Source organism: Elephas maximus, chromosome 15 (genome assembly GCF_024166365.1).
Source record: "Elephas maximus indicus isolate mEleMax1 chromosome 15, mEleMax1 primary haplotype, whole genome shotgun sequence".
Classification (NCBI taxonomy): domain Eukaryota; kingdom Metazoa; phylum Chordata; class Mammalia; order Proboscidea; family Elephantidae; genus Elephas; species Elephas maximus.
The window spans coordinates 39,155,231-39,181,968 of record NC_064833.1 but is presented as its reverse complement, the minus strand read 5'-3'; the positions used below and the strand labels follow the sequence as shown (position 1 = coordinate 39,181,968).

The 26,738-nt window shown below is 37.1% G+C and overlaps 1 protein-coding gene across 2 annotated transcripts in view; it reads right to left on the bottom strand.

The window, feature by feature from the left end:
- The window catches only part of AZIN1 (antizyme inhibitor 1), a 37,776-nt gene that overhangs the window by 8,619 nt on the left and 2,419 nt on the right, over nt 1–26,738 (bottom strand). The window contains exons 2-9 of one of the 2 annotated variants that reach the window (XM_049853675.1): nt 23,691–23,828; nt 14,219–14,363; nt 7,956–8,153; nt 5,439–5,612; nt 4,759–4,931; nt 2,518–2,652; nt 1,161–1,242; nt 649–723 (exon numbers count right to left, since the gene is read on the bottom strand). In XM_049853675.1, the coding sequence (XP_049709632.1) occupies nt 649–723; nt 1,161–1,242; nt 2,518–2,652; nt 4,759–4,931; nt 5,439–5,612; nt 7,956–8,057 (741 nt within the window). In that variant the 5' untranslated portion in view covers nt 8,058–8,153; nt 14,219–14,363; nt 23,691–23,828. The remainder of the gene's footprint in view (nt 1–648; nt 724–1,160; nt 1,243–2,517; nt 2,653–4,758; nt 4,932–5,438; nt 5,613–7,955; nt 8,154–14,218; nt 14,364–23,690; nt 23,829–26,738) is intronic. The other variant, XM_049853674.1, reaches the window with a different exon arrangement.

The window sequence follows — 26,738 nt, the reverse complement described above, 5'->3', positions numbered from 1 at the left end:
GGAGTAGATAATTCTCAGTATTAAGAGCCTGACAGCTATTAAATAAGTTTTCTAGAAGTGGGTAGTTACAACTGCAGACCATGAAGTTTAGCTAGTCAGAAGTTATCTTCAAGCCATTAAACAGGCCTTCAAGTCATCAAAGTTTATTTTGTAACTATCAGAATGCCATTTATTTTAAAAAATGTATGCAACTCCAGCAGAAGGTAACTATTGGTGATTATTTTTTCTATACTTGATTGCTAGCAACAGAGAAGACAAATTTTCAAGAAAATAGTAGTTTCTAGGTATTACAGAATAAGCAGAAGAGGGTAGAGGAACAAGAAGGTGAAGAGTGACATGCATCTAGATAAAAGCACATAAATTATCCAAGTTACAAATTCATTTGTACCATTAAGTACTCAATAGAAGAACGGAAACAGAAAATTCTGTGATAAGCTTATGTTACAGAGCTCAAAGAATTTTATTAAACTTTTCAAAATTAGGTATTCTCACTGCCTGTTATTTTCCTAGAATGACATTATTACAGAGTATTACAAGTTTTAGCTTCTGCCTGACATGTCTATTCCCATTGTGAAAACCTAGTCTACACATCTACCGGTCAAGCAGCAGAGAGAGGTTATTCTGTTATGTCCATCTGTCCAAGTTTACCTCTTCCAATTGGAACTCAGTTCCTGTGAAGCCTCCACCAATGTCTAACATATTCATCTTGAAGCCAAATTCTCCCTAGAGATGAAAAAAATACTTTAAATGCTTTGCCAAGTGTAATGGATAGAGGGACATTTTGAAACATCTTATCTACCCCCAGGGTGCAAATAGTATCATCTTAATCCGTTCTGTCCTTTAGTATAAGAAGGCCTTTGGTTTTTATGATACAATGTTATGGATTTTCTACTGTTGTTTTTGAATCGCATTACAATTGATTATAAACATAATTTACTATCATTATGCTTTTATCTATTATCTAGACATATGTAAATAAACTACCACTCTACTTCCTTACCCACTTAACAAGATTTGACTATATGGAACTCTGAATGCTACTATTATAGAAAATAAGGTGTGTGTGACATAATTAGGTAGGAAAATGTAGAAAACACCGAATCTTAGTCTTAATAATATCCTGGCTTAAGATAACAAAATAATTTAAGAAAAGAACTTACAGCCATGTCAAACACACATCGGGCATCAGACAGAGCATGTACGTATACTTGAGATTCTTTGCAAGCACTCGAAACATGAAATCTGAAAAAAAAAACAGGGCAATAAATTTAAAGCAGCAGTAAGCTTTAGAGGCCCTTCTTATAATTCTTTGTCAATTACTGTTCATCATCTGGACACCCTAAGTGTTCAGATTAACTTTACCAAAGTACTAGGAGCACTGGCCTCTAGTTATCCACATTACAATACCAGCTGTTAAGAAAAGCCAACATTTACACAAAACAGAGTCACTAGCCAAGCTTCCTGGCTATCAAATAGGGGCATGCTTTTATTTATGGTAGAGTAAGCAACCTCAGTAAAATTGGGCCAAAAAATCTTTTGAGTGTTCCATTTTATCTGACAAAATACAAAAATATGTCTATTGTGAACTAAATACAAAAGAACACATTCAGTCCAGTGATACGCTCTACTCAAAGCACATGCACTTAGCAAATACTCAAAACGGAATACTTAGTTATTTGAAATATAGTTTTGTATCCTGATTGCAGCAGTAGTTATACACATCTCTGCATGTGTTAAGATTCACAGAACTGTACACTCAAAAAGTCATTACTGCAATAAAATGTGATGAAATAAGAATGAAACTCTCATATTTGCTAATATTGTCACCTAAGGTAGAAATAAAAAATTTATCTTTGGGAACTCTGTACTTTCAGTTGCAAGACTCAGAATGGACTGAAACTCAGAAAATTTGAGGCTTAGTCCTACTCTGTCCTTAATTAATTACTTCTCGTGGATGATCAAATCATTAAACCTCTCTAGTCCCAGTTTCCTAACACATAAAACCAAGAGGGTAATACAAAGTCTACTGATTTATTGAAGTACCTTTGAGGGATTAATAAGGGGAAGAGAAAAAATTCTTGGAATAGGAAAAAGAAAAAATGAAATGACACCTACAACAAAAAAGAAGTTGAATGTCATTTTAGTATTCATCAAAATTCTAGCAATTCTGCCAATTATAAGGAGATGGCTTAAATTACTCTGCACTAACCTAGATGAAACAGTATTTACTGTTTTGTCTCTTTACTGGGGAAGGAGGTGGTACAGGTGCAAAACAGTATGAAAGATAATTTGTTCCCATCAAGTCGACTGCTACTCATAGTGACCTTATAGGACAGACCAGAACTGCCCCGAAGTGTTTCCATGGAGTGGCTGGTGGATTCAAACTGCTGACCTTTTGCTTAGCAGTCCCACTCTCAACCACTGTACCACCAGGGCTCCAGATTCCATACAAATGTAGTCTTAAGGCAATAACCAGAAAATTATCACTGTATAATCAAGTTTAAAATGAATACTCACTTAACCCCAATTATTTGGACATCAAGTTCCTTAGCACATTCCAAGAGATGCCTACAGTTCTTCAATGTAGTGCCAAACTTCATGTTATCCTCTTCACCTCCAATATTATCTTCTGTTGCAATATGTAGTAAGACCCTAAGAGAAGGGGAAGATGATTGGGGCAGAGTTGGTTTACATCATCATCAGCACATGTGAAGCCTGAAGATTGTAGAAGTGTGTTGCTCCCAATCCAGCGACGGGCGAATCAAGTGAACCTAATGAAAAATAATCCTGTATAGAGAAAAAACTAGCCATTAGGGCCTAAGGCGTGAAGCTTACAAGGATGGGAATTTGGAAAATGCAGCAAGTTAAGACTCTGTTGTTGCACCAAGAGTCAGTTGGGCTCTGTAATGAAAGATGACATTACTTTCAAATGAAGTCCATCAGTCAATAAATCCACCTAGAAAGACTAAATTGAATAGCAATGCCACCATTGTTTTTCAATAAAAATATCAGGGCTTTAAATACCTTCAAATTTCCCAAATTGTTCTAGTTAGCTATCCCTCTGCCACTTATTCTGAATATTCCTATTAATCTCTTTTATCTAGCAGGTTTCTAACTGGAAACAAAACATAGCTAGGAAGCTTTGAGTTATTGTAAGGGCCTAAATAATTGCCTTCTAGACTACAGATTCAAATCCATTTGGTACCTCCTTCCAAAGCATGACAACCAAGACTAAATGGAGTTCTTTAAATTACAAACCACTAAAAACTGCAAATACACAAATGCTGACTTTCTTAAAATAAAAAAACTGTTTCCTCAAGTCCTGATGAATGTATGATCAGATGGCAAGTCTAATAAAAGCAAAATTATTCTACCTAGAAGTAGAACCAACTCTATAAAGACCATACCATTCAGTTTAGAGGCTAACATGCAGTTGTTGTTAGGTGCCACTGAGTCGATTTTTGACAACCCCACGTGACAGAGTAGAACTGCCCCATAGGGTTTTCTGGGCTGTAGACCCTGGTGGCACAGTGGTTAAGCATTTGGCTGCTAAACAAATGGTCAGCAATTCAGATCTACCAGCTGCTCCTTGGAAACCCTACGGGGCAGTTTTACTCTGTTCTACAGGGTTGCTATGAGTTGGAATTGACTTGACAGCAATGGGTTTGGTTTTAATCTTTACAGGAGCAGATTACCAGGCCTTTCTCCCATGGAGCAGCTGGGTGGGTTTGAACCACCAACCTTCGGGTTAGCAGCAAAGCGTACTTAATTGTTGCCCCAAAATCAGATCTTGTCTTCAAAAGAGCATGAAACAGGAAGATTTTTTTAGTACAGACAGGTGGTTCCCTACAAATTTTCCAACAAAGGCCTTTATCCAAATACAAGTTTCCCAGGTAATCAAACCTGTCAGGACAGTTTTCTATGAACACTAACTAGCAAGGTCAATAATAAAATTATAGAAATACCAAGAAAATATGGATATGACACACATTTTCAGGAACATATAACACACAGTAACTCATTAGAGGTAATGAAAGAATGTTATATATTCAAAGTCCTCTTGACATATTAATATACGACATCATTGATTTTGCCTTAAATTTTTTTTACTTAAAAAGAAAACCTTAAAAATCAACACCACCACCACATACACAAACACACAGTATCTTAGGATGCATATAAGTGAAAGTAAAAATGTCTTCATTTTCATATGAGTGAAAAAAGTTTCACTCATTTGCCCTAAGGCAGATGTATGGACCTTAAATGAAGAAACCACTCCAATCTTACAAGCTAGGCTCCTAAGATACTGTCACTAAGGACCATTCAAGAACCATAGCCAAAGACGGATTAAGCCCTCAGCTAGCCAAAACAGACAAGCAAAGCTGACTTGTTCCTCATATACCGAATAACTAAGAGGGTTAATGTAATTATAAAAATACAGCTGTGGCCGCAATTTGGTATTACACCAATCAGATTTTCTTTAACTAAAGATTACAAGTTTATATCTGAAACTATCCTTATCTTATTCCAAAGCAGAAAACCAATAAGATGCTATTAAAACCAACAAACCAAACCTGTTGCCACTGAGTCAATTCTGACTCACAGCACTTCCATATAGGAGCTTATTTAAATAAGATAGTTACAATAATTATAATATACACCACTGCCCTACCACAACTGCCCCTCTTCCCAGGCTAAAGACAAACCTAACCCCTAAGCAGTAAGGGAATATTCTTATGTGCTTGTTTTTACACTTACTTGGCATTTGGATGATTACGTGCAATTTTCTTCAATTCAACATCATTGTCACATGTCATGATATTCACGCCAACTTTTGCTGCATACTTTATCTGAGATACTTGCTTGCATGGACTTATATAAATAATGTTTTCTGGTGATACACCCAATTCTTGCACTAAAACCATTTCATTCTGTGAAAATAGATTTTTAAAGGTATCATCTATAAAGCAAAATTTCCATTATCTTTCATCAATTGTAGTATATAAATTTATTTTTGGTTAAATTATGTCACAGTTCATATTCTTATAACGTTTACCATACTCTAGTAAAAACTTCATCAGACCTTTAAAAAGACAGAATTACCAACAGAGAAATTTCATCATTTAGAGTATTAATTACAGTAATAGAAGTAATCTGGTCTAGTTAGCCCTAATATAAGAAAGAGAAACAACTAATGGTGCTGATTAGAGATAAAGATTTTCAAAGTTTCATCTCACTGGAACATCCCTTTCATCAGTAACACTTGAGAAGTTCATAGATTTCCAATATTAGACTGCAAATTTAAACAGTTTTACAAAACCTCACTCAAAAAATCAGGCTTTTTTGTAATTATATTCCTACTGTTGTGGGTAACTCATAGTTAAAGTAAGTTAAAATGTTGCAGTTTAGTGGTAAAATAAGTAATGAAAGACACTTACTTTATTGGAACAAGCAAATCCAGTTCCAAGAGCTGCCAAAATCTCAAGCACAGCTGGCGTGGAGTTGCACTTGACCATGTAGAATGGCTTTATCTGAGCCACTACATTCTGCCACTGACTGTGTTTCTTCACAATCTTTCCAAGATCTCCCACAAAAAATGCATTTTTTCCTGTCTATTATAGTCATGAAAAAAAAGAAAAACATGATCAAAGAATTGCTGAAAATAAGAGTATCCCACAACTAAAGAAAGAACTCCCCTTTCCTCCACATTGAGCCTTGATGTACATGTAGATAACATGACTAGATTTAAAGGTTGGTGGAGTAATTAAGCTAGATCTACTAAACACCAATGAGAATTTAAACATATTTGTTCTTTGTTTTTAAACTTGACTTTTTCCTGTGCTCTACAATAGTCTTAAAATACTTCCTCACTTAAAAAAAAAAAAGAATCAACTACTGAAACTTTTTATTTCAGAATCAATTACCTCAGTTTTACTTTTTGGTTAACAGGAGGAAGGAGAACTTTTATTCCTTCCATCCTCCCTGCCACTGTTTAAAATCTACACCTACTTTGGCAGTTCAGGATATAACTTTCTAATACAACGAGTAGAATTAGGAATGCTAAACAAACAAGCTATGTAACTCTATTACATACTGCACCTAAAGACAGGATGGTAAAACAAGGAAGTAACTTCACTAAGAATCCATTTTTAAGGAGACAAAGTTGGTAATCTGTGTGCACAGAGATGGCAAAATGAGAATAAAAAAATATAGAATATACCAAATGCCAAATAAACCTGAATAAGAACAGTCTTCCCTCAAAAGAAAGAAACTGACTTAATTAAGAGTTTGGGGAAAGGTAGGTCATGATTTTAAAGCTGTGGCTATTGTAGGACCAGAGAAATGACAGTGCCAGTCAGAGCATAAATTACTCAATGTTAGATGGCAGACAAAATCATCTTATTTAGCAAGCGTAACACTTAAATGTTTGAAAAGCAATCAAGATTATCTGAAAATGATATATTAGTGGAACATAAGTGGAGGAGAGACATAATTGGAAATTATAGGTCACGTGTGGCAGATTCAGGAGTTATCCACCCTTACAAAGCACACCATTCCCTAGTGTTCTGGAGATAAAAAATTTTTTTTACTTTAATGGGAAAAAAAAAAAAAGAAAATTACAGGTACCCAGAGCAAGAGAAATGGGATAAAAAAGTTATTGTTTCCTTTCTTATCTTAGGCAAGTGTAAGTCTGAAAAATTCTCAACAGGTGATAGAAAATTCTCTACAGGCAATGGAAAATGAATTTGGAGAGTTTTGTGTTTAATGAATTTTCAAGAAGATGAAGTAAAGGCTTAGAAAAAAACAACAGAAAAACGAAAAGGGAAATAAGTTATGAGGTTACCATAATGGTACGTGTTCAAGTGACTGGGATAATGGTGATGGAAATTGACAAAGGGATGGATCCAACGATGTTATGAAGCAGAGACTCTGCAGGCTAAGTGTGAACAAGCAAAAGGTGGACTGAGTAACACAGAAAAACAAACCAAAAAAACCCTAGAAGGAATCGTTCTTGAGCCATACAATTAGATGAGACTGTCAGGGGAAAGAACAGAGTTGAGGAATAACACTCACTACATTACTAAGTGTTGAGATATTTAGGATGTAGGACAAAAACGAAGATGAAAAGGAGTATTTCAAAGATTCTATCTGACGAGGAGAAGTCAGAAGAGTCAGAATTCTTAAGTGACTAAGACAGAGGTCACCATACTTTGACCAGGAGGTTCCTGGTGACATGAGAGAGATTAACTATAGAGTGGCTTGTCAGCAGTAGGTTTAACAATGTGACAGTGAACGTCACTATTTTTTCTAGAGGTCTGATGGCAGAGGGAGAGGGATTTTGCTGGGGTAAGGAAGACCTGATTACATTTGCAACCTGAAGGTTAATTTTTTTTTTTTTTTGGTATCCTATTACCGAATGCCAGTAATCTGAAAATAATAATTCAACAAATTTGGGGAATATGAGACATTAGTTCCAATAAAGAAAGAAATTCCATCAGCAGGTTAATAAGCAAAAATAATTCTATAAGCTTAAAATGAAAATGATCCCATAGAAATTGATTCCCGGGACAGTTTTAATATACAATGCAGTATATAATTCTGAGTTAACATACACAAGCAAGATTTGAAAATTAAATTAAAATCCACTTAAGAATACAGTTGATAAAAATGAGTAAGTAGTCATATACTGATTATGAGGGTAGCTGACAAAGATCAAGAAAGCAAATAAAACATAAAAGAGCCAGCTGCTAAAAGATAACAGTAGAAAAGGGGCTATAAGGAAGCATTTTTTTTTTTTTCTAACACGGGCTAGAAAAAAAAGCTCACCACCACTGAGAGGACTGGAGGGAAATATATCAGATTGACATCTTGGACATTAACAATGCATTCATGTCTGAGCAGTAGGAAGGTTACCAACAACACTGTACTGGTGAAATATGAGATAGCACACTTACCAGGGTATGTTCATTAACATAGTTATCAATAACATTTCCAAGGTTTGTTCCTTCATCCAACAGGCCAACGGAGTAGTTTGCGTCATCGATAAATCCTTTCATCTCAGCCGTATTCCACAAAGCCGAAAGTCATAAACCAAGAAAAACAAGAGACGGGCCACCAAGCCTTATGTCTGGGTCCTTAGAATATGCAACAAACTGTCGAAATACAAGTTTCATCAAAGTCTGTATTATTTCACTAGCTAAAAATGTATGAGTTGTCCAGGAAAGTACGGTAGGTGCCTAATTTAGTGACAGATCTGTGTAATCACACTTTCTGCAACACGGGGTCATTAATATCCTTTAAAGCCCGTTTTAAAAAAGGATTAAGTACATATTTTATACATTTAAAGAGCAAATCAATATAATGTATTTTTTTTTTGAGAGGGTAACCACATGTGCACTGCATACCCATATGGTCACCTTATTTATACAGAGTTGCAGATCCAGCTTGTATTATTCATATTTTGTTTTGTGCTTCTTTCATAATATGTACACTTTTATTTAAGTACAGAAAGGTAGTGAAAGTATCACGTGTAGCCAAGAAACAAAAATACTAGTCTGAACTTGCCAGCCCCACCACACAGCATTGCACGGTAATTCCAGAAAATATCTTTTAAATGCAATTCTTTTGTCTCCAACACAGAGTAGGTGAAAACTCACCAAGTAAGAGAAATGTGATGGTAGGGGAGGAGCTTTACAGAACAATCTACAGCTTTGATAAAGCCTGCCTAGTCTCAGCACAAGAGAGAGTGGTGCTAGCTACATCAGGTTAACAACGTCGGTCCTCTTATGAGGTGGCCTGATTTGGTGAATCAGAAGACCTGGTTCCGGTTATGTCATATATTAACACCTGTGCAATCCTGTAAGTCAATTTCTTCAAACCTCACTTAACTACTTCAAAAGACTGTTGTAAAAAAAAATTATATATCATGTAACTAAAAATCTGTTAATAGAAACAGCCACATAATATGAGATCAGAACAGTTAAAATCCAGCTGCCAAATGCCAGACACACAAAAAAGCAATTATAATTGGAAACTAGGTTTAAGTTAAAACCCAAAAAACCAAACCCACTGCTGTCAACTCCAACTCATGGCGACCCTGTAGGACAGAAGAGAACCGCACCATTGGGTTTCCAAGGCTGTCATCTTTACAGAAGCAAACTGCCACATCTTTCTCTCATAGAGCCAATGGTGGTTTGAACAGCTGATCTTCTGGTTAACAGCTGAGTGTTTTAACCACTGTACCACCAGGGCTCCAGGTGTAAGTATATCCTGTACCAGTTACTCAGAATTCTGATTTTTAAAAAATGTATCAGGCTATGTAACAAGCTCCAACCCCTCCCCAATCCACCAATTCATCTATTAATAAAACCAATCCCCCTCCCTGAAATCACCCATTTTCCTGTCCAGATCACACTGACATACAGATTTACCTTCTTTGCTGAATTCTTCACGGGTCCATCGGTTACTTTAGGGCATTTTTTTTTTTTTTAAATATGGAACTGATGTTCAGCCAAATAGCACTAATAGCATTATTAGTACTAACAGATAATTCATGCATAAAACAATCACAAAATGAATTTTTAAATCATCCTTATCTTATACTATCACTGTCAGAAAGGTGGTCTTAGATTGCTAAAATGAGGAAACTATGGCATTTCTTCATCTAATGTCTTACTCATTCTCATCTTCCACAAGGATACTACCCACTACCTGGTACCAATTAAGAACAAAAGCTCTGGCTGCCACATTAATAATGGGCATGGAACAGCTGTCTTGACAGGCTATTTTAAAACCTGCACAGCCTCTGTGTCCCTGGTACCTTCTCTCCTGAATGTTCCATGCATCACCGTGGGTGATGACCCTGATCCTAAAAGTAAACTATCAGTGGTCCTCAAAGTGTCAGCTTTTTGGTTGTGCCAAAACTAACTTGTCAGTAAACTTCAGTATTAGACTTCATAAAACACAGTACTTTTTAACTTTTAAAACACTTCCGCAAGAAGCCAACTACATTCAACTCAGCTTCTCAAAGCCCTTTCATGCTACGGTGGAAGCTGAAGAGCTGGTGATTTAAGTCTATCTACACGAGCCCTAATGCTTATGCAGTGAAGTCAAATCACAGCCTGAACATCCTCTCAAGGTGGTCATACCTGGACTGATGTACAACACATATGGCTTGAGGATACATGTTTATTTTAAACAATGTAACTTCAGCTAGAACATCAATTTTAGGGGATATTTAACTGGGCATTAAGAGCAGTATAAAAGAGCAAACGAGACTCATTCAAAAACAAATGCAAAGGTAAATGTAAAAAAACCCAGTGAGGTAAGAACTTCCTGTTATTTCAGGCATCACAAAACAGCTTTCATTTATTCTATTAAGAAGATGAAATAAAATTTAATCAAGATTTTTAACCTAGCATTTCGGTGCAGGAGTTAGCTCCTAAGCATATTCTATTACACATACAATGTTTACTTGAAAGCCCTGAGTTATCCACATATGGGACACCCCAGGCAACTGCTGCCGCAATGTCTACCTTTAAAAAGTCATGACAAGATAAACCTCAATTTCCTATCACTTTATAAAGAAAGAGTAATTTTTCTCAAACATTCAGGATCTTCATTACTTACAAAAACATCAGGTCCACTTGATCCACAATCTTACCTGCTGAATGCTCACACTCTTCAGAGCTTTTTCTAGAGTACTGTGGTCACAGGAATAAAGACACTCCTCAACTATTTTCAAACGATATTATCTAGTAGGTCTAATTTTCATTGCTTGCTAAACTAGCTCAAATATAACAGCAAACATTTTTTCTAACAGTGCGTGACACTGTTCTAAGTACTTTATTTACACAATATTAATTCTCTTAATGTTAACATCACAACCCTCATTTTACAGATGGAGACAAGAGAACACAGGATAATTAAGTAGCTTGATTACACAGCAAATAAATGATCTGGAGCTAAGCAGTCTAGCTCTAGATATGCTGATCAACTTCTTAATTAAAGCAAAATGGAAAACCTATTTCCCAGAATCCTATCCTTAAAAAACACAGGATTCCTTTTTTTAGAAATCTAACACAGATCTCCAAATTTCTTTAATAGAGCTTTATCACATCCCCATAATCAAGAAATCATCTCTCAGACATGTAAATTCCCACAGTTGATAAAAACTGAGTTTATTCATACATGGTAAAGAAACATCATGCTTACTCCATAGCCTTTTTACCTTTCTTCCCAGGACTCTTAATTTTGTACATTTTAATTAATCTTGCTATTCCCTTTCCCTTTTGCCCAATTCTGATATGTAGATCCCTAATCTGCAATTTTTTTAATCAACCTGATTGAAAGTTGACACGCAATACACAATCATTTTGACGAATGTATACACTTGTGTATTCACCACTACCATTCCAGCAAAAAAAACAGCAGCAGCAGCAAACCCAGTTGCTGTCTAGTCAATTCTGGCTCATGGAGACCCCATGTGTGTCAGAGTAGAACCGTGCTCCATAGGTTTTCAATGGCTGACTTTTGTGTATTAGATCGGCCAGACCTTTCTTCCAAGGCCTCTCTGGGTGGACTCAAACTGCCAAACTTTTGGTTTGCAGCAGAGTACGCTTACCATTTGCACCACCCAGAGACTCCACCACTGCCATAAAGATACTGGTATAAAACTTTTCCATCTCCCCAAAGTTCTTCATGTCCCTCTTTTGCAAGAAATCCCACCCTACTCCAGGCACCCAGTGACCTACTTTCTATCACTGTAGACTGAAAGTCGAAACATCAAATGCAGAACAAACTAAAATAGCTGACAAGTAAGAATACTACCAATATGAACTAGAACATCGGAAAGCATGCTCTGCACTGAAGATTGTAGATGTTACAATGCTTGTGAACGGGCTGTTTACCTTTGAAATGGAGCTCTGACTTAACAATTAACTTCAGCATTGTTAAGCAATCACTGATTGACAAAAGGCATCTAACACATCTGAAACCATTAAAACAGATGTAGTACATGTAATATTTAGTTACATGTACTATAGTACTACACTAGTATTACAGTTTATCAAAGCCAGGGTCACTGAAACAGACGACAACTCTCGACAAAACGGAATGACACAATAGCTGCAACAATGGGCTCAAACTAACGATGACTTCGAGGATGGTGCAGGACTGGGCAGCGTTTTGTTCTGTTGTACACAGGGTTTCTATGAGTCGGAACTGACTCAATGGCACCTAACAACAACATTAAAGATGGCAGTGAGATATAAGCCTTCAAAAAATTTTAAATTATATTCTTGGAAAGTGATCTTTGATCTGTTTATCTTTTCAGATGCTCGCTGAAGGTTCTGAGATCGCCTTTAATTCCTAGCTCAGAGTAGTGCTCAGGAACAGATGGACAAGGGTAGTGAGTGGTAAGGAACTCCTTGGAAATGTTTTGAAAATGAAGGCCCAATTTGCACATTCTTAAAAGGCGCCCATGACCCCGGTATACAAATGACCCACATGTAAATGCAAAGCACAACTATCCCAAACCCACTGGCATCGAGTCGATTCCGACTCATAGCGACCTTATAGGGCAGAGGAGAACTGCCCCATAGAGTTTCCAAGGAGCGCCTGGTGGACGGGAACTGCTGAACTTTTGGTTAGCAGCCGGAGGACTTAACCACTACACCACCAGGGTTTCCTATCAGTTACAGTTAAAAGCTAAAAACCATGCCCAGAAGACACTAATCATCAAAAGAATATGTAAAACACAAGAATCTTTAGGAGACAGATTTTCTAATACATTTTTAGCCAAGAAACCCCTGGAATAAAATGTCACTAGGAAGCCATATATTTCCAACAATTAAAAAGGGATAGTAATTTGGTGAATGAAGGTGAGCTGGTGTTGAGTTTTTCTTACCTCCAATATTGTACCCCAATCTCACTGAGGGAGTCCTAAAAAGGCAGTTCAAAATTATACCTTAAGGAACTTTTCATTACAATTTTCTTAACATGTTAGCAAAAATACTTCACAGCTTCACTGTCACAAAAAGGCTTTATGTTCTGAAACTTCTGCCTTACTTAAATCCAAACTTAATACAACTAATAAATATTTTGCCAAAACGTTGAGGCATTAAAGTTACTTAGTTATATGTTAATGTTAATACTAGCATCTATGACACACAGCATGTTCTAGGAAGCCAGCATTAAGTGTGGGGGTGTTGGGCATGGAGTGAGCAGAATTTATATGGCATACCACTCAGGCACAGAGCACATCCACCAAGTTAACCCAGCTTAATTTTAAATATCATGGGGAGTCTTTCCAGGAACCTCTCTCCACCAAGAATGCAGACTTCAAACCCAAATGCAGACTTAAACCCAGGTGATGGTAAACCTCCCCAATCCTGGGCAGCAATAATACATCCCAAATAGGCACCATTTTTTTATGCCTTACAAATCTAAATGGGACTGATTTACTGGCTCCAACACATTACGGACCGCTACAGTCTGATGCTGCTGGACACTGAATTATTTATTAAACTTTACAAAATCTGTTGTTGGTTGCTGTTAAGTCATTCTGACCCCATGTATGCAGAAGAGAACTGCACTCCACAGGGTTTTCAAGACTGTAACCTTTCGGAAGCAGACTGCCAGGCATTACTTGAAAGATGCCTCTGGGTAGATTTGACCCACCAACCTTCCGATTAGTAATCCATCACTTAACCATTTGTGCTCCCCTATATAAATCTTTTTTTTTTTTTTTTAACATATAAATCTTAGATTCTGTTCAAGATGCTTTGGAACTTAAGGTTAAATTTACTTTTAATAAATGTTCTGATGTTTATTTTTAATCAATAGACAGGACACTATGAAGTGTTATATACTCACAAAAATCTTTATGCTATTTCCATACCAAACGGCTTATCAATAAATGGCAAGAAAGCTCAGGTTATTTTGTAATATAGATGCTGTATCAAAATAACTTTATAATTCCTCTTGGACTTCACAGCTAGAAAAAAAAAAAACGTATAACATTCCTTATTTACACCTTCCTACTGGTGTTTTTTTTTTTTTAAATACATTTCTCATGAGGAGCTGCCAAAGACACAAAAGGCTTCCAACAGTCCTGCTCCCTGGAGCCTTTCACTAGGCTCAAGAACCCTCACATTCAGTGAGAGGATAGCTCCAAAAACAGCGGCTGCAGCAGCTGAGCACTTGCCTTGTTACACACCTGCTACAAAGGCGTCTACAGTTGATTGTACTTCAGAAGAAACTGATACATCTCTCAAATAATCACAAGATAATTCTGGAAGCAACAGCCCACTTGCCACGAGCTGGATGAATATGGGTCTTGGATTTCGGAAGTGGAGACCTCCCTGGAAGCAGAACAGGGAGAGCTGAAGGGTGGACGGCACTGTTTCAGAGACGCCTAAGCAGGAAACCCAACCGTAATGCATTAAAACACTCTCCTAAAAGGACTTCCACTCATTAAAAATGAGAACTTAAGATATTTTCAAATTTCACTACTATAGTTACTCCAAAGATAGTCTAAAGTAAGGGCATTTCTACCTTAACCACATGGCTGATTTCATTTTTACTCACGCATTTGATGACTTAGCACTCAGCTCACAGCTTTTAAAACTATACCCAATGCCATTGAAGTCACCTGTACATTCTACTTCCAACAGAAAAATGTTACTTACCACACAGAAAATCTTTAGAAATAATTGACCAGAGGTGCACTAGAAGAGACTTCTTTCGAGAAAATGACTTTGGCACTATGTGAGGTTTGAATCACACACAAAAAAAATAGTTCCAAGAAGCTACATACCGGAACTGGTAGACTGGAAATACCAATAAACTGAGTGGCAATCATAAGACCATATTAACTTTTGCCCTAAACCCACTGCCTTCCAGTTGATTCCAACTCATAGTGAGCCTACAGGACAGAGTGGAACTGCTCCATAGGGTTTCTAAGGTTATAAATCCTTATGGAAGCAGACTGTTAAACATCTCTGTCCCACAGAGTGAGTGGTGGATTTGAACTGCTGACCTGTGGGTTAGGAGCTAAGTACTTTAACCACTGTGCCACCAGGGTTCCTTACTCTTGCCCTACCAAAACCAAAAAATAAGTGAGGATTAACAACAGCCTGAATCCTTAGGCAAATCAGGGCAAGGCTTGCTTCAAATGAGCGCAAGAGGAATGTCAGTAATAGCAACCAATACCTGTAAGATACTTATTTTTTAGATGATGAGGTTGGAAAAAAACGAAGTAACTACTCCATTTCAAAGTTCTAGAGAAAGAACGCTGAAGATGACCGCTGAAGAATTATTTTTAACGGAAGATAAGAACAAAAATAAATAGGAGACGTTAAGTGGGAAAAAAAATCGTAAAAGAAATCAGCCCTACAGTCTAAGTTTTAAGTGCCTGTGTAAGGCAGCCAACTTAATGCTTCAGAATACTAAGATACGTCTCAATGAGAAGAAATATGTACGAATTTCACAATACACTTAAAAAAATTTTTTTTGTTTTTTAAGTGAAAGTTTATACAGTGAATTAGATTCTCATTTAACAACGTGTCAGCCACGGTCTGTGAACTAGCTGGTCCACAAGCTAATCATCTTGAATGCCACAGTCACTGTTAGATCAGTTGATCGTTTTTCAGTAACAAGACTTTACCAGCGAAGCAAGCAGGGTGCGACTTCAATATTCTGGCACCTATCTTGCTGATTGGCAGTTTGAGTAGTGCTGTTCTAGGTGCGTGAGTCTTGGGCAGATATTTGGGAGTGGAATTGCTGGGTTCTTGATGCCAAATGGTTTTCAGGTCTCTTGCTATTTTTCTATTGTTCTTACTTTGTCTTATCGACCTGGAGGAGGTCTTCAGAATTTGGATAGCACACACATCCCATTTTGAGGATTGTTTATTTATTTATTGGGGGGTTGTTTTGTTAAATTTGGGTTTTGTTTTGTTATGCTGCCCGTTTTCAAATACTAGGATAGCCAACCCTACTTTTGGTAAGGCTTTATAGCCAGATATAACAGGCTGATCATTGTGAACCTAGATGATGATATACTATACTTATTTAGTGCTTTGCAAACTGGGTGTCACAGAAGATCCTTGCAGTAGAATACAGAATATAGCAAGATAATAAAAATCGAAGTTAATAACCTGTGAGGCCATGTTTCTAATGTCACATATTCAAAAAGCTAATATTAATTTCAGTCTGCATGAGCGCATTATCATAGTAAAAAGATAACTGAAGAATTTGCCTAGAATAAAAAAAAAAGTTCTCACAGTAAAGAACAGCTTTTTATTGGACAAATGTAAGGAAAAAGGACAAAGAGAGCATATAATTTGTACGGTTCTTATTAGTAAGTGTTTAATTATTCTAGAGCGGTGCTGCTGAATAGAACTTAGCGTGAGAATGGAAATGCTCTTTATCTGCACTGCCCAAAATAGCCACTAGCCTTATATAGCTCATGAGGACTTGAACTGTGGCTTATGCAACTGAGGAACTTTTAAATTTTATTCAGTTGTAATTAAATTTAAATAGCCACCTGGGTAGTATACAGAGCAGTTCCAGAGGATGCTGTTTTTATAATGAATTTTACACCAGGGATCAATTCCACACACAACAATGAAAAAATCATAACCCCCAAATGACTCTGCTTAAGGTGTTGGTGTTGTTAGGTGTACATTTTCAACTCACGGCGACCCCATGTGACAGAGTATAACTGCCCCATATGGTTTTCTTGGTTGTCATCTTTTTGGGAGCAGATTGCCAGATCTTTCTCCCATGGAGCCACTGGAGGGACTTGAAACACCAACCTTTCGAGTAGCAGCTGAGCACTTAACCACTGCACCACCAGGATTCCTTATAATGAAGATCAGTTCAAAAGCTTACAAAGGTGGACAGTAATGAACAAAGGTAATAAAATGCCACAGCAAATGAGTTCTGAGTAGAGACTTGAAATGTGTACTTACATAAGATAATGAACAAAAAACAAAGACTAGAGCAGAGCAATTCACAAGGGTTTTTGCCTTGACTCCTGTTATCTAACAGTATGCTGTACAAATATTTTCTATTCATGCTATAACATGAAGAACACTGGATAAGAGAGGAAAAAAAAACCAAGCCCGTTGCTATCGAGTCAATTCCGACTCATAACAACTCTACAGGACAGAGGAGAACTGCCCCATAGGGCTTCTAAGGAGCAGTTAGTAGATTTGAACTGCCAACCTTTTGATTAGCAGCAGAACTCTTAACCACTGTGCCAGCAGGACCCTGGATTAGAGAAAGGAATGGCTAAACCTCTGTTTCAGTTGGCTTGTGACAAAGTGCTTCTGATTAAATAAGCATGCAAGACTCTGGAATGAAGGTGAAGGACAAAATAATCTGTATTTACTGGACCTTAATGGAGCCCTGATGGCGCAATGGTTAAGTGCTTGACTGATAACTGAAAGGTCATTGGTTCAAACCCACTCAGTGGCTCCATGGGAGAAAAGACTTGGCGATCTGCTCCTGTAAATATTACAGCCTAGGAAACCCTACAGGGTAGTTCTACTCTGTCCTATACGGTTACTATGAGTCAGAATCAATTTGATGGCACACAACAACTGGACCTTACCAGTGTGTGACAACTTCACTTAAAATAGCTCAACTGAACAATGGTCAGACTAGAGTAGCAGCCAGATATCACCTGCATAGGTTTTACAGTTTATAAGCATTACTCACAGATAAAACTATATCTTATACTAAATGTCCCAAAATGCTTTTTGGGTGGGGGGAGAATCAAAGACCTGAAACAAGATGGGAAAAAGGGGCTGTAACAAGGACACACAGATTATTAGTCTTTGTTAATTCTCTCAATCGACTATCTACTATCCATCCCCTAGTAAATGCAACAACCATTCGGTTTATACTGCTTTCTTTTCGGCCCTCCTTAAAAAGATTCCAAATTTGCCAAAGAGAGTACCGTGTACCCGAAACCTTTTTCATCTATTACCATGCTATTTATTCACATTGTGCTTGAACAGAATCATTTTTACTACTTTTACACAAGCAGCAAGGCACCATTAAATACTATTCAATGTGAATATAGCCAACGAAAGACAATCAGGTAAAATTAAAAAAAAATTTTTTTTTTAATCCATTTAAATGGATCAATTAAACGAATCCCTTTTCCATACTTACATACGATGCAAGGTTAAAAGGTGTGTGTTAAATTAATTCAATCAGACTTCATCAGCAGATCCACTAATAGAGGTAACTGGTTAGAAGAGAATTTAGTTTCTCTGGATTGATGCCTGTAAGTATTTTCCATTATGCTAACTTATTAATTGTAATTGGAGCTACTCCTAAAATAAAAATCCAGCCCATTGGTAAAGACTTAAGGCAGCAATAAAGACCCCGGGGACTTAAATACAGCATATAAAAACTTTTGCACAATTAGAGACCTATCTCATTAATCTAAAATATTATTGGTATTGAAATATTTGTTAAGATGTTTCTGTAGAGAATCAGTTGGTCTCAGCCCACCTGGAGCAAAGGAAAATGAAGAACACCAAAGACACAAGGTAATTAATTATTGAGCCCAAGAGACAGAAAGGGCCACATAAACCAGAGACTACATCAGCCTGAGACTAGAACTAAACGGTGCCCCGGCTACAACCAATGACTGCCCTGACAGGGAACACAACAGAGAACCCCTAACGGAGCTGGGCAGCAGTGGCGTGCAGGCCTCAAGTTCTCATAAAAAGACCAGACTAAATGGTCTGACTGAGACTAGAAGGATCCCAGAGGTCATGGTCCCCAGACTTTCTGTTAGCCCAAGACAGGAACCATTCCCAAAGCCAACTCTTCAGACAGGGATTGGACTGGACTATGGGATAGAAAATGACACTGATGAAGAGTAAGCTTCTCGGATCAAGTAGACACATGAGGCTATGTGGGCAGCTCCTGTCTGGAGGGAGATGACAGGGCAGAGGGGGTCAGAAGCTGACTGAATGGACACAAAAATAGAGTGGAGGGAAGGAGTGTGCTGTCTCATTACTGGGAAAGCAACTAGGAGTATATAGCAAGGTGTACATAAATTTTTGTATGAGGCTGACTTGATTTGTAAACTTTCACTTGAAGCAAAAAATGAAAAAAATATTTCTGCAGTGCTCATCTACTATACTATACACATACTCTATCAAGTTTTCAAACAAAATTTCTTACGTAAACTTTCAAAGTTTCCAGATACTTAACAGAAGTAACTATCTTAAAATTCAAACAGTTATTTGATTTTAAAACATAGCCCTAAAGCCAAATTCTGCAACTCAGACCACCTATACAGAAATTGTACTGGGATATAACTAACATAATTATTAAATATTGTGGTTTTTGTGTGCCATTAAGTCAATTTCAACTCCTACTGATCCTGTATGACAGAGAACTGCCCTATAGGGTTTCCTAGGCCGTAATCTTCATGTGAGCTGATTACCAGGACTTTTCTCCTACAGAGCCACTGGTAGGTTTGAACCCTCAACCTTTTGGTTAGCAGCCAAGAGCTTAACCACTGCAGCACCACAGTTCAAATAGAGTTCATACGGTTACTGCATTTTTACGCAAATAACGCATGCATTATTTTTTGGGGGGGCAAACCGCACAATCTCCCTGCCTATTATTTTTATAAGTGTACTTTATCAATTTTTTTTTCACGTTACTGACTTCAATCTTTTTTTCTATCCCACTGATTTAAGGTTACCAGGATAACACTTCTCATAGAAACTTCATTTAAGGTAGCTAAACTAAGTGCAACCAATGGTGAACGGAACAGGCTCGCGATGCCATTTTATTATCATCAACATCCACTCCTGGAAGCCTTCGAAGTTGACCATCTTTTGGTCCCAGTCACCTGGAAGTTGCGGACCTACAGTGGTTGTCATTTTCAGAGAAAGGTCATTCCTTTTCATGAATTTAGAAACCCAGGTGAAATGTGCCTTGAAGCCTGGGGTTCGTTTATTTGCCAGAAGCTCCACTCTGATCTGAACTGTGACAGCAGAGACAGCCTGATTTTGTTCCCTTTGAGAAATAATCCACTCTTTGAAGGCGTGCTCCAACTCAGGCCATTTCACCTTGGGCCCATAAGTGCACATTTTCACGGATTTACTTTCTCCAGCTCCTTTTCCTTTCTCCATTCGTGAATGGACAAGTCTACAACCTCAAACTTTCTCACTGCCACACTGTTACTTGTTTCTTCTGCCCTCAAAATGACTTTCAGTTTGAAGTTGGTGGTGTAACACTTGTGTTTAATTCCTGGCACGATCTAAATGGTTCTAAGATTTAGATTTATAAACTGAAAAACTGTGTACAATATAATTGATAAGCAGCTAGCTCTAGTAAAGAGATAGCAAAATTCAAATGTGAAGTATACAAGGAGCAAGGGTCTTTTTTAAATGCTTGCAAGCACATGACTAAGGTGACTTATGATCACTGATCAAAGATACTAGCGCTAATGAAACATAATGAGACTATGAAAGCAGCAGACTTAACATAGCTTAATGGTTTCACTTAAGATGATGTGATAAGGTTTTCACATTCAACTGTTGAGCCAAGAATAACTGTGTATCAGTTTTGCTTTGTTAACTCCTCTTATTAAAGGCCAGATTCCTATTGATAGCTACTCGATGTCATTTATGCCAGTGCAGGCTTCACTTTGTTTTCACTTCCTGTTGATAGCACGTGATTTATGGACACGCTTCAGTAGGTTCAAGGTTCTGATTTATGACTCAAAATTGATGGGACATAATTATCGACTTACATTAACAGAAACACACAGCTTCAATTTTTATCTTCCAATTACTGGGGTACTACCAAACTCGACCCATGACTACTTGGCCATGGCTTATACCTTTATTACACAAATATAATCAAAAGTAACATCTCTGGACTACTGAATGAGGGCGAATGAGGCCAAAGTTCACTTCTGGAAATGTCACCAGACATGTGCAGTACATGCATGGGTGTATTACATCACAACTTTTACATAATTTCTGCAAGTTATTTACGTGGGCACGCTAATCTGCGAAAAAATATACTACATGCTTTGCCATGCTATGTCCCAAGCAATTTCCATGAATGCCAATGTGTAAGTCCTTTAGTGCCTCATAATTTTGCAAACAGTATTGTTCCACAGAATATTAATTTCATCATCTGAATGTCCAGCAGAGCAAACTGGTATATATCTAATGACAATACATTTCTGGAATTTGAAATTCTCTTGCCATTTTTACTAATGCTTAAAGTCAAGAAATCTTTGGGGCCAGATATTCTGAATTCAAAATTTCTCAGATTTTAGGAGGGTAATATAAAACATATACTTTATGTTATATAAATACTCTCTAGGAGAATATGAGTCAGTACTTCATTACCACAGTATTTCTACAACAAAACTTAGGAATATAAACACTAAATGGGATAAATAAAGATATAAATAACCTCAAAGCAGCTCAGATTCAGGTCAAGTTTTTGTTCCCAAATGAGTTTAGGTCACATCAGTTATTGTAACCAAGGAAGCTATTTAAAAAAAAAAATTTTTTTTCTTTTTTAGAACATTTCTGATTTGGGGATTACACGAATAAAGGATCGGGGATCTGTAGCTTTATGCTCTTTTCTGTCAAGTCAATCCTGACTCACAGTGGCCCTACAGAACAGAGTAGAACTGTCCTGTAGGGTTTCCTAGGGTGTAATCTTTACAGGAGATTGCCAGGCCTTTTCGCCTGCACAGCCACTGGTTGGTTCGAACTACTAACCCTTCCGGTTAGCAGCCTGGGACTTAACTATTGCACCACCAGGGCTACAGCTTTAGAGCAAAGTTTCAAGTACCAGTTTCACTTAACATAATATACATTGTACCTGTGCATAATAAAAAGAGTCAGTCACTCAGGGTGCCAGAACCTGCAGAATAAATAAATATACTTAAGTACAGTTTATGCACTCCCATTCTCCCAAAGAGAGGGGAAACTGTGGACTTTCTGAGTTCCATGATATTACTAATTGCTCTAAATAAATACTACTTTAAAATGACAAAGTGTTTTTCACTACTCCATGATTTGGCTGAATGATTAATATATGTCAGCTCACTGATAACAGTTTCTCAAATCTCTTAGAGAAAACACTGTTAGAAATATCTATATAAGCTTAAGTTTCCATTAAAGCAAGAAATCTAAATTAAAAGAAGGCTTATACTCTAATATGATCTCCTTATAATATAAAGCATATTGTTATATTTTCATCTGAGAGTCTATTCATAACTATAATGGTAACAAGATTCTACTCCCAAAGGTTTTAAATCTCTAAGCTGACTTGGTAGACTGGATGAACTGATCACCTTTCTATAAAAACTAAGGTAACTGACTTGGTAGTGAATGGTGGCTATAGTGCTTCTCTTTAATACACATACAAGTCACCTAAGTCAGGTTTAGGTGGGGCTGAGATTCTCTATTGCTGTCCCAAGTGATGCCAATGCTGCTGACTCAAGGACCACACTGGGTAAGATACATAATACATTTAAAAAAGAGAGAGACAGAAACTATTGTACCAGTTTAGGGCTAAAGAAAGTGTGATTCAAAAAAAAAAAAAAAGCAATCTGCTTAAATTCATACAGAAGCAAGCCAATATGGGAAGTCTCCAGCTCAAGGTTTTAAGTCAGCAGAACTTTAAAGGAATCCAACTATTTAAACTGTTTCCTCCCTAGGACTAAAGAAACATTAAATTGATATTCTGTTTTCTTGTGAAATTTCTAATCTTATTCCGTCCCAAGTTTCTGGCCAACTTAAATACCCAAACCTTAACACCAAAAAATAAATCAGTATCGGCACCAAAGTCTTTAAATGGTGACTCAATTTTAAAAACAAGCCACACAAATCTAGCAGCTCAAATTCAAGCAGTTTACTGTGGAATTACATTTTGCATAGGGATTCAATTTTAAATTCAAATCCACAAGTAAAAAGTCAAGCATAGTCAAAGACTATGCTTGAAAATCCATTAGGAAGGTGGCATACTGGGAGATATACATATACCATCTCTCAGTAAATCCTCGAAGAACAACCATTTTTCCCACCAGTTGAGCATTACAAAGTCAATTTATGGGAAGAATGTAAACTCTAGAAAAATCACATTCATTCTAGTAAGATGCTCATAACTAGAAAATCAAGAACTAAGTTTCACCTCTCACATCCCATGCTCATTCTGAGGTATAAGTTCATTGAATGAACTAGAACCAGAAACTTCACTCTATTTAAGAATGTTTTTTTTCTCCTCATGCCTAAATACTGGAGTCTACTAAGTTAAATGGTTGAATGATGTGATAAACTATTACCCAGATCTTAAGTTAAAAAAAAAAAAAAAACCTCTCCAACTTATATTAAAACTGGATTAAGAAGAGTTCCTACAACTTATCTTGCTACATGAACTTTAACAGTAACCGTCATGTATTCGAATAAAGTACATTTTTGGTAAGCAATGCATACAACTGAAGCAGTACCTATAACTGCCAAGCCTCTAAGCTATGTTAAAACTTGACCAAAACAAAAAAAAGCTGTAAGGGCTGCTGCACTTTAAAGAATAAGTACAATTTCAAATCGGGAAAGACTGAGCAACATGGCATCCTCCTTTACTTCAATTTTACAAGATCTCACAGATGGGAATATACTTACATGGACAAGTTAGGAGATGGAACCCCCCTATCATCAGCTAGGTTCCCAAGGTGGCTCCGCGTTGAAATCGAACTGCTCTCTATACAGCACTTCTCCTAGGCCCTCTGGGTAGTTGTATACTTGGTCAGAAAGTTCGCCCTAAAGAAAGAAATAAAAGAATTAATGCTAACGAGATGAACTGACACGGTGGCTGCAACAATGGGCTCAAGCATAGTAACAATTTTGAGGATGGCTCAGGACAGGGCAGCGTTTCATTCTGTTGTATACAGAGTCTCTAAGAGTCCGAACCCACTCCACAGGCATCTAACAACAACTATGCTGAAAAACATTGGCTTGTGCTTCAAATAGACTGAATTGATTAAAAAAAAAAAAAATTTAACTGTAGAAATAAGGCGAAGTTATAGTTTAGTAGAATAATTTTAATATTTAGTTCAATATTTAATGAGGATCACATTACACAGAAATGATGTGTTCGAAGAGTTTACCATAGTACCAAGTACTTTCTATATAGCAAACCTTTCCAAGTTGCTTTACTACAAAATTCACAAAGGTGATGGTACAGTCATCTTCCCAAGCTGCTTCATCTACCTACTCATAAGTTTCCTGTCCCCATCTAACTCCATTTTTTTGCTTTTAATGGTCCCCCCAACCCAAATTTGTAACTGGCCTAAAATACAAAAATTTCACACAATCTTCACCAATCTGGCTAAGCAAATGTTCCAGCATGACCTAGTAATCTGAACCCAGAACACCCTTTTACCACTCTAATTCAAAGTTCCTTGCTTAGAGTATAAAGTTCTACTGATACCAGGATGATGGGTCAGACTTTATGATTTAGCTAATTCATTACGCGTCTAAAATGACTTTTGAAAACTGCCTTATGTATTTGGGCATGTAACCTAAGACGTTTATGTCCTCCTCAAACCTAATCTATAACTACTTTCACTCTATTATCACTGAACTAATGCTTGGTACACTATAAAATGCTATGTAAGTTTTAGAAATGGTCATCACCCATTATGAGACTTATCACCTCTAAAGTAAAATGCTATACCTATACTTCATTTGTAATTCAGTGGGTATTGTTTTAAAGTAATACAACCAACAGTATTTGCTAGCGAGTGATGAGAAAGACAGAAAAATGATAAAACCAGGTATTACAAAGCCCAGAGTGTGCGGGATTTCTGAAGCACTGTAGGCACGCACCTGGCACTGCAACCAAGACTGAGGGAAGTAAAATATTCCTTCTACATAGAGGAAACTGAGCATACTTTCTCAAGACTTATGATGAGGCAAGAACCCATAACAACATGCAACGGTGACTATAACCTTACATTAGATCCCAAATAATGTACTCCACAAAAAAAGTTCCAATTCTTCCCGCATCAAGATAATCTAAAACATAAGTAAAAGGCCGACTCATGCTGGGGACAGAGAAGAAGTTCATTCTCAATTATTCGAAGGCACAGGCTGACAATCATCCTGCGTGAGACAGTTATCATTTCTCTGCTACATACCCAGTCATTTTGCTGCTTAATACAACCTAAGAGCAGTGATGTAAAATGTTAAGGACATTAAACTTCAGACATTCAAGACTGTGTTTGAGTGAGATCTCTAAAACATTTCTGTTTAGCAAAAAGATACTAGTAGAGAATAAAGGCCCCCAAATTTGAAAGGCACATTTTAATAGAGTAAAAGAGGTATACACAGTAAGAGGGCCGTTTACATATAGGATTGAGGGAATGTGTATCCGTACTGTTAGAGAAACCTTGAAAAGAGGAGTTAAATGAAAATGTGGAGAAAAGGAGATAAATTATTCTCATTTACAGTGGTGTGTCTACATCAGTTGGTTAAGGTCCGTTTGAAGAGGAGTATCTCTGACCACAACACCTTAGAACTTGCACAGGGAAACTAGACTGAGTCAGCTGCAGGATGCAAAAAACAAAAAAACCCTCCTCCCATCACTTTGACAAAAACTACCCAAAAAGTCAGTGTCCCAAAATTATCCGTATTTCTCTAAACAATTCATACTACCCTTACTAGTCATCTTTAAACTTGCACACATGGTGTGATGAGGCTATCTCTGTGATATTTTTTCCAAAAAATCCAAACCTCCAATCTTATCATTAGAAAAACTTCAAACCCTAATTGGGGGACACGCTACAGGATACCTGGCCACTACTTCTTAAGAATGTCAAAGACATAAACAAGGAAAGACTAAAAAACTGTCACACGGCAGACAAAACATGACTATTTAAATGCAATGTGGTACCTTGCATTGAATTCTGGAACTAAGGATGTTAATTAAAAAAATAGATAAATAAACTGGTCAAATCCAAAATAAGTCTGGAGTTTCTCTGGTAATGTACCAAAGTCAGTTTCTGAGTTTTGACAAATGTACCACAGTAATATGTTAATAACAGAGAAAATTAGGTGAGGGTTTCAAGAGCTCTGTACTATCTTTGGAAACCCTGGTGGCGCAGTGGTGAAGTGCTACAGCTGCTAGCCAAAGGGTTGGCAGTTCGATTCTGCCAGGCGCTCCTTGGAAACTCTATGGGGTAGTTCTACTCTGTCCTATAGAGTCACTATGAGTCAGAATTGACTCGACGGCACTGGGTTTGGTTTTTCTTTTTTTTTGTAGTATCTTTGCAACTTTTCTGTAAATCTAAAATTACTCCAAATAAGTAATAAAAAAATCAAAATATTCATATAATGGAATACTACTTAGCAATAAAGAACCTGATAAATGCAATATGAATATAAAAAACACGTTAAGTGAAAGAAGCCTTACATAAGTGCATACTGTGTGATTCCATTTATATGAAGTTCTAGAATAGGCAAAACTAATAGTTTAAAAAAAAATCTGAACAATGATTGACTTTGTGGGCTGGGAGAAGATAACCTACTGAAGGGGCAAGAAAACTTTTTGGACTGATAGTAATAATTCTACATTTCGACAGATTTGGATTTCACAGCTGTATTTTTATTTATCAAAACTCATCTAATGGTATACTTAGTATCTCTGCATTTTACTGTTATGTAATTTTT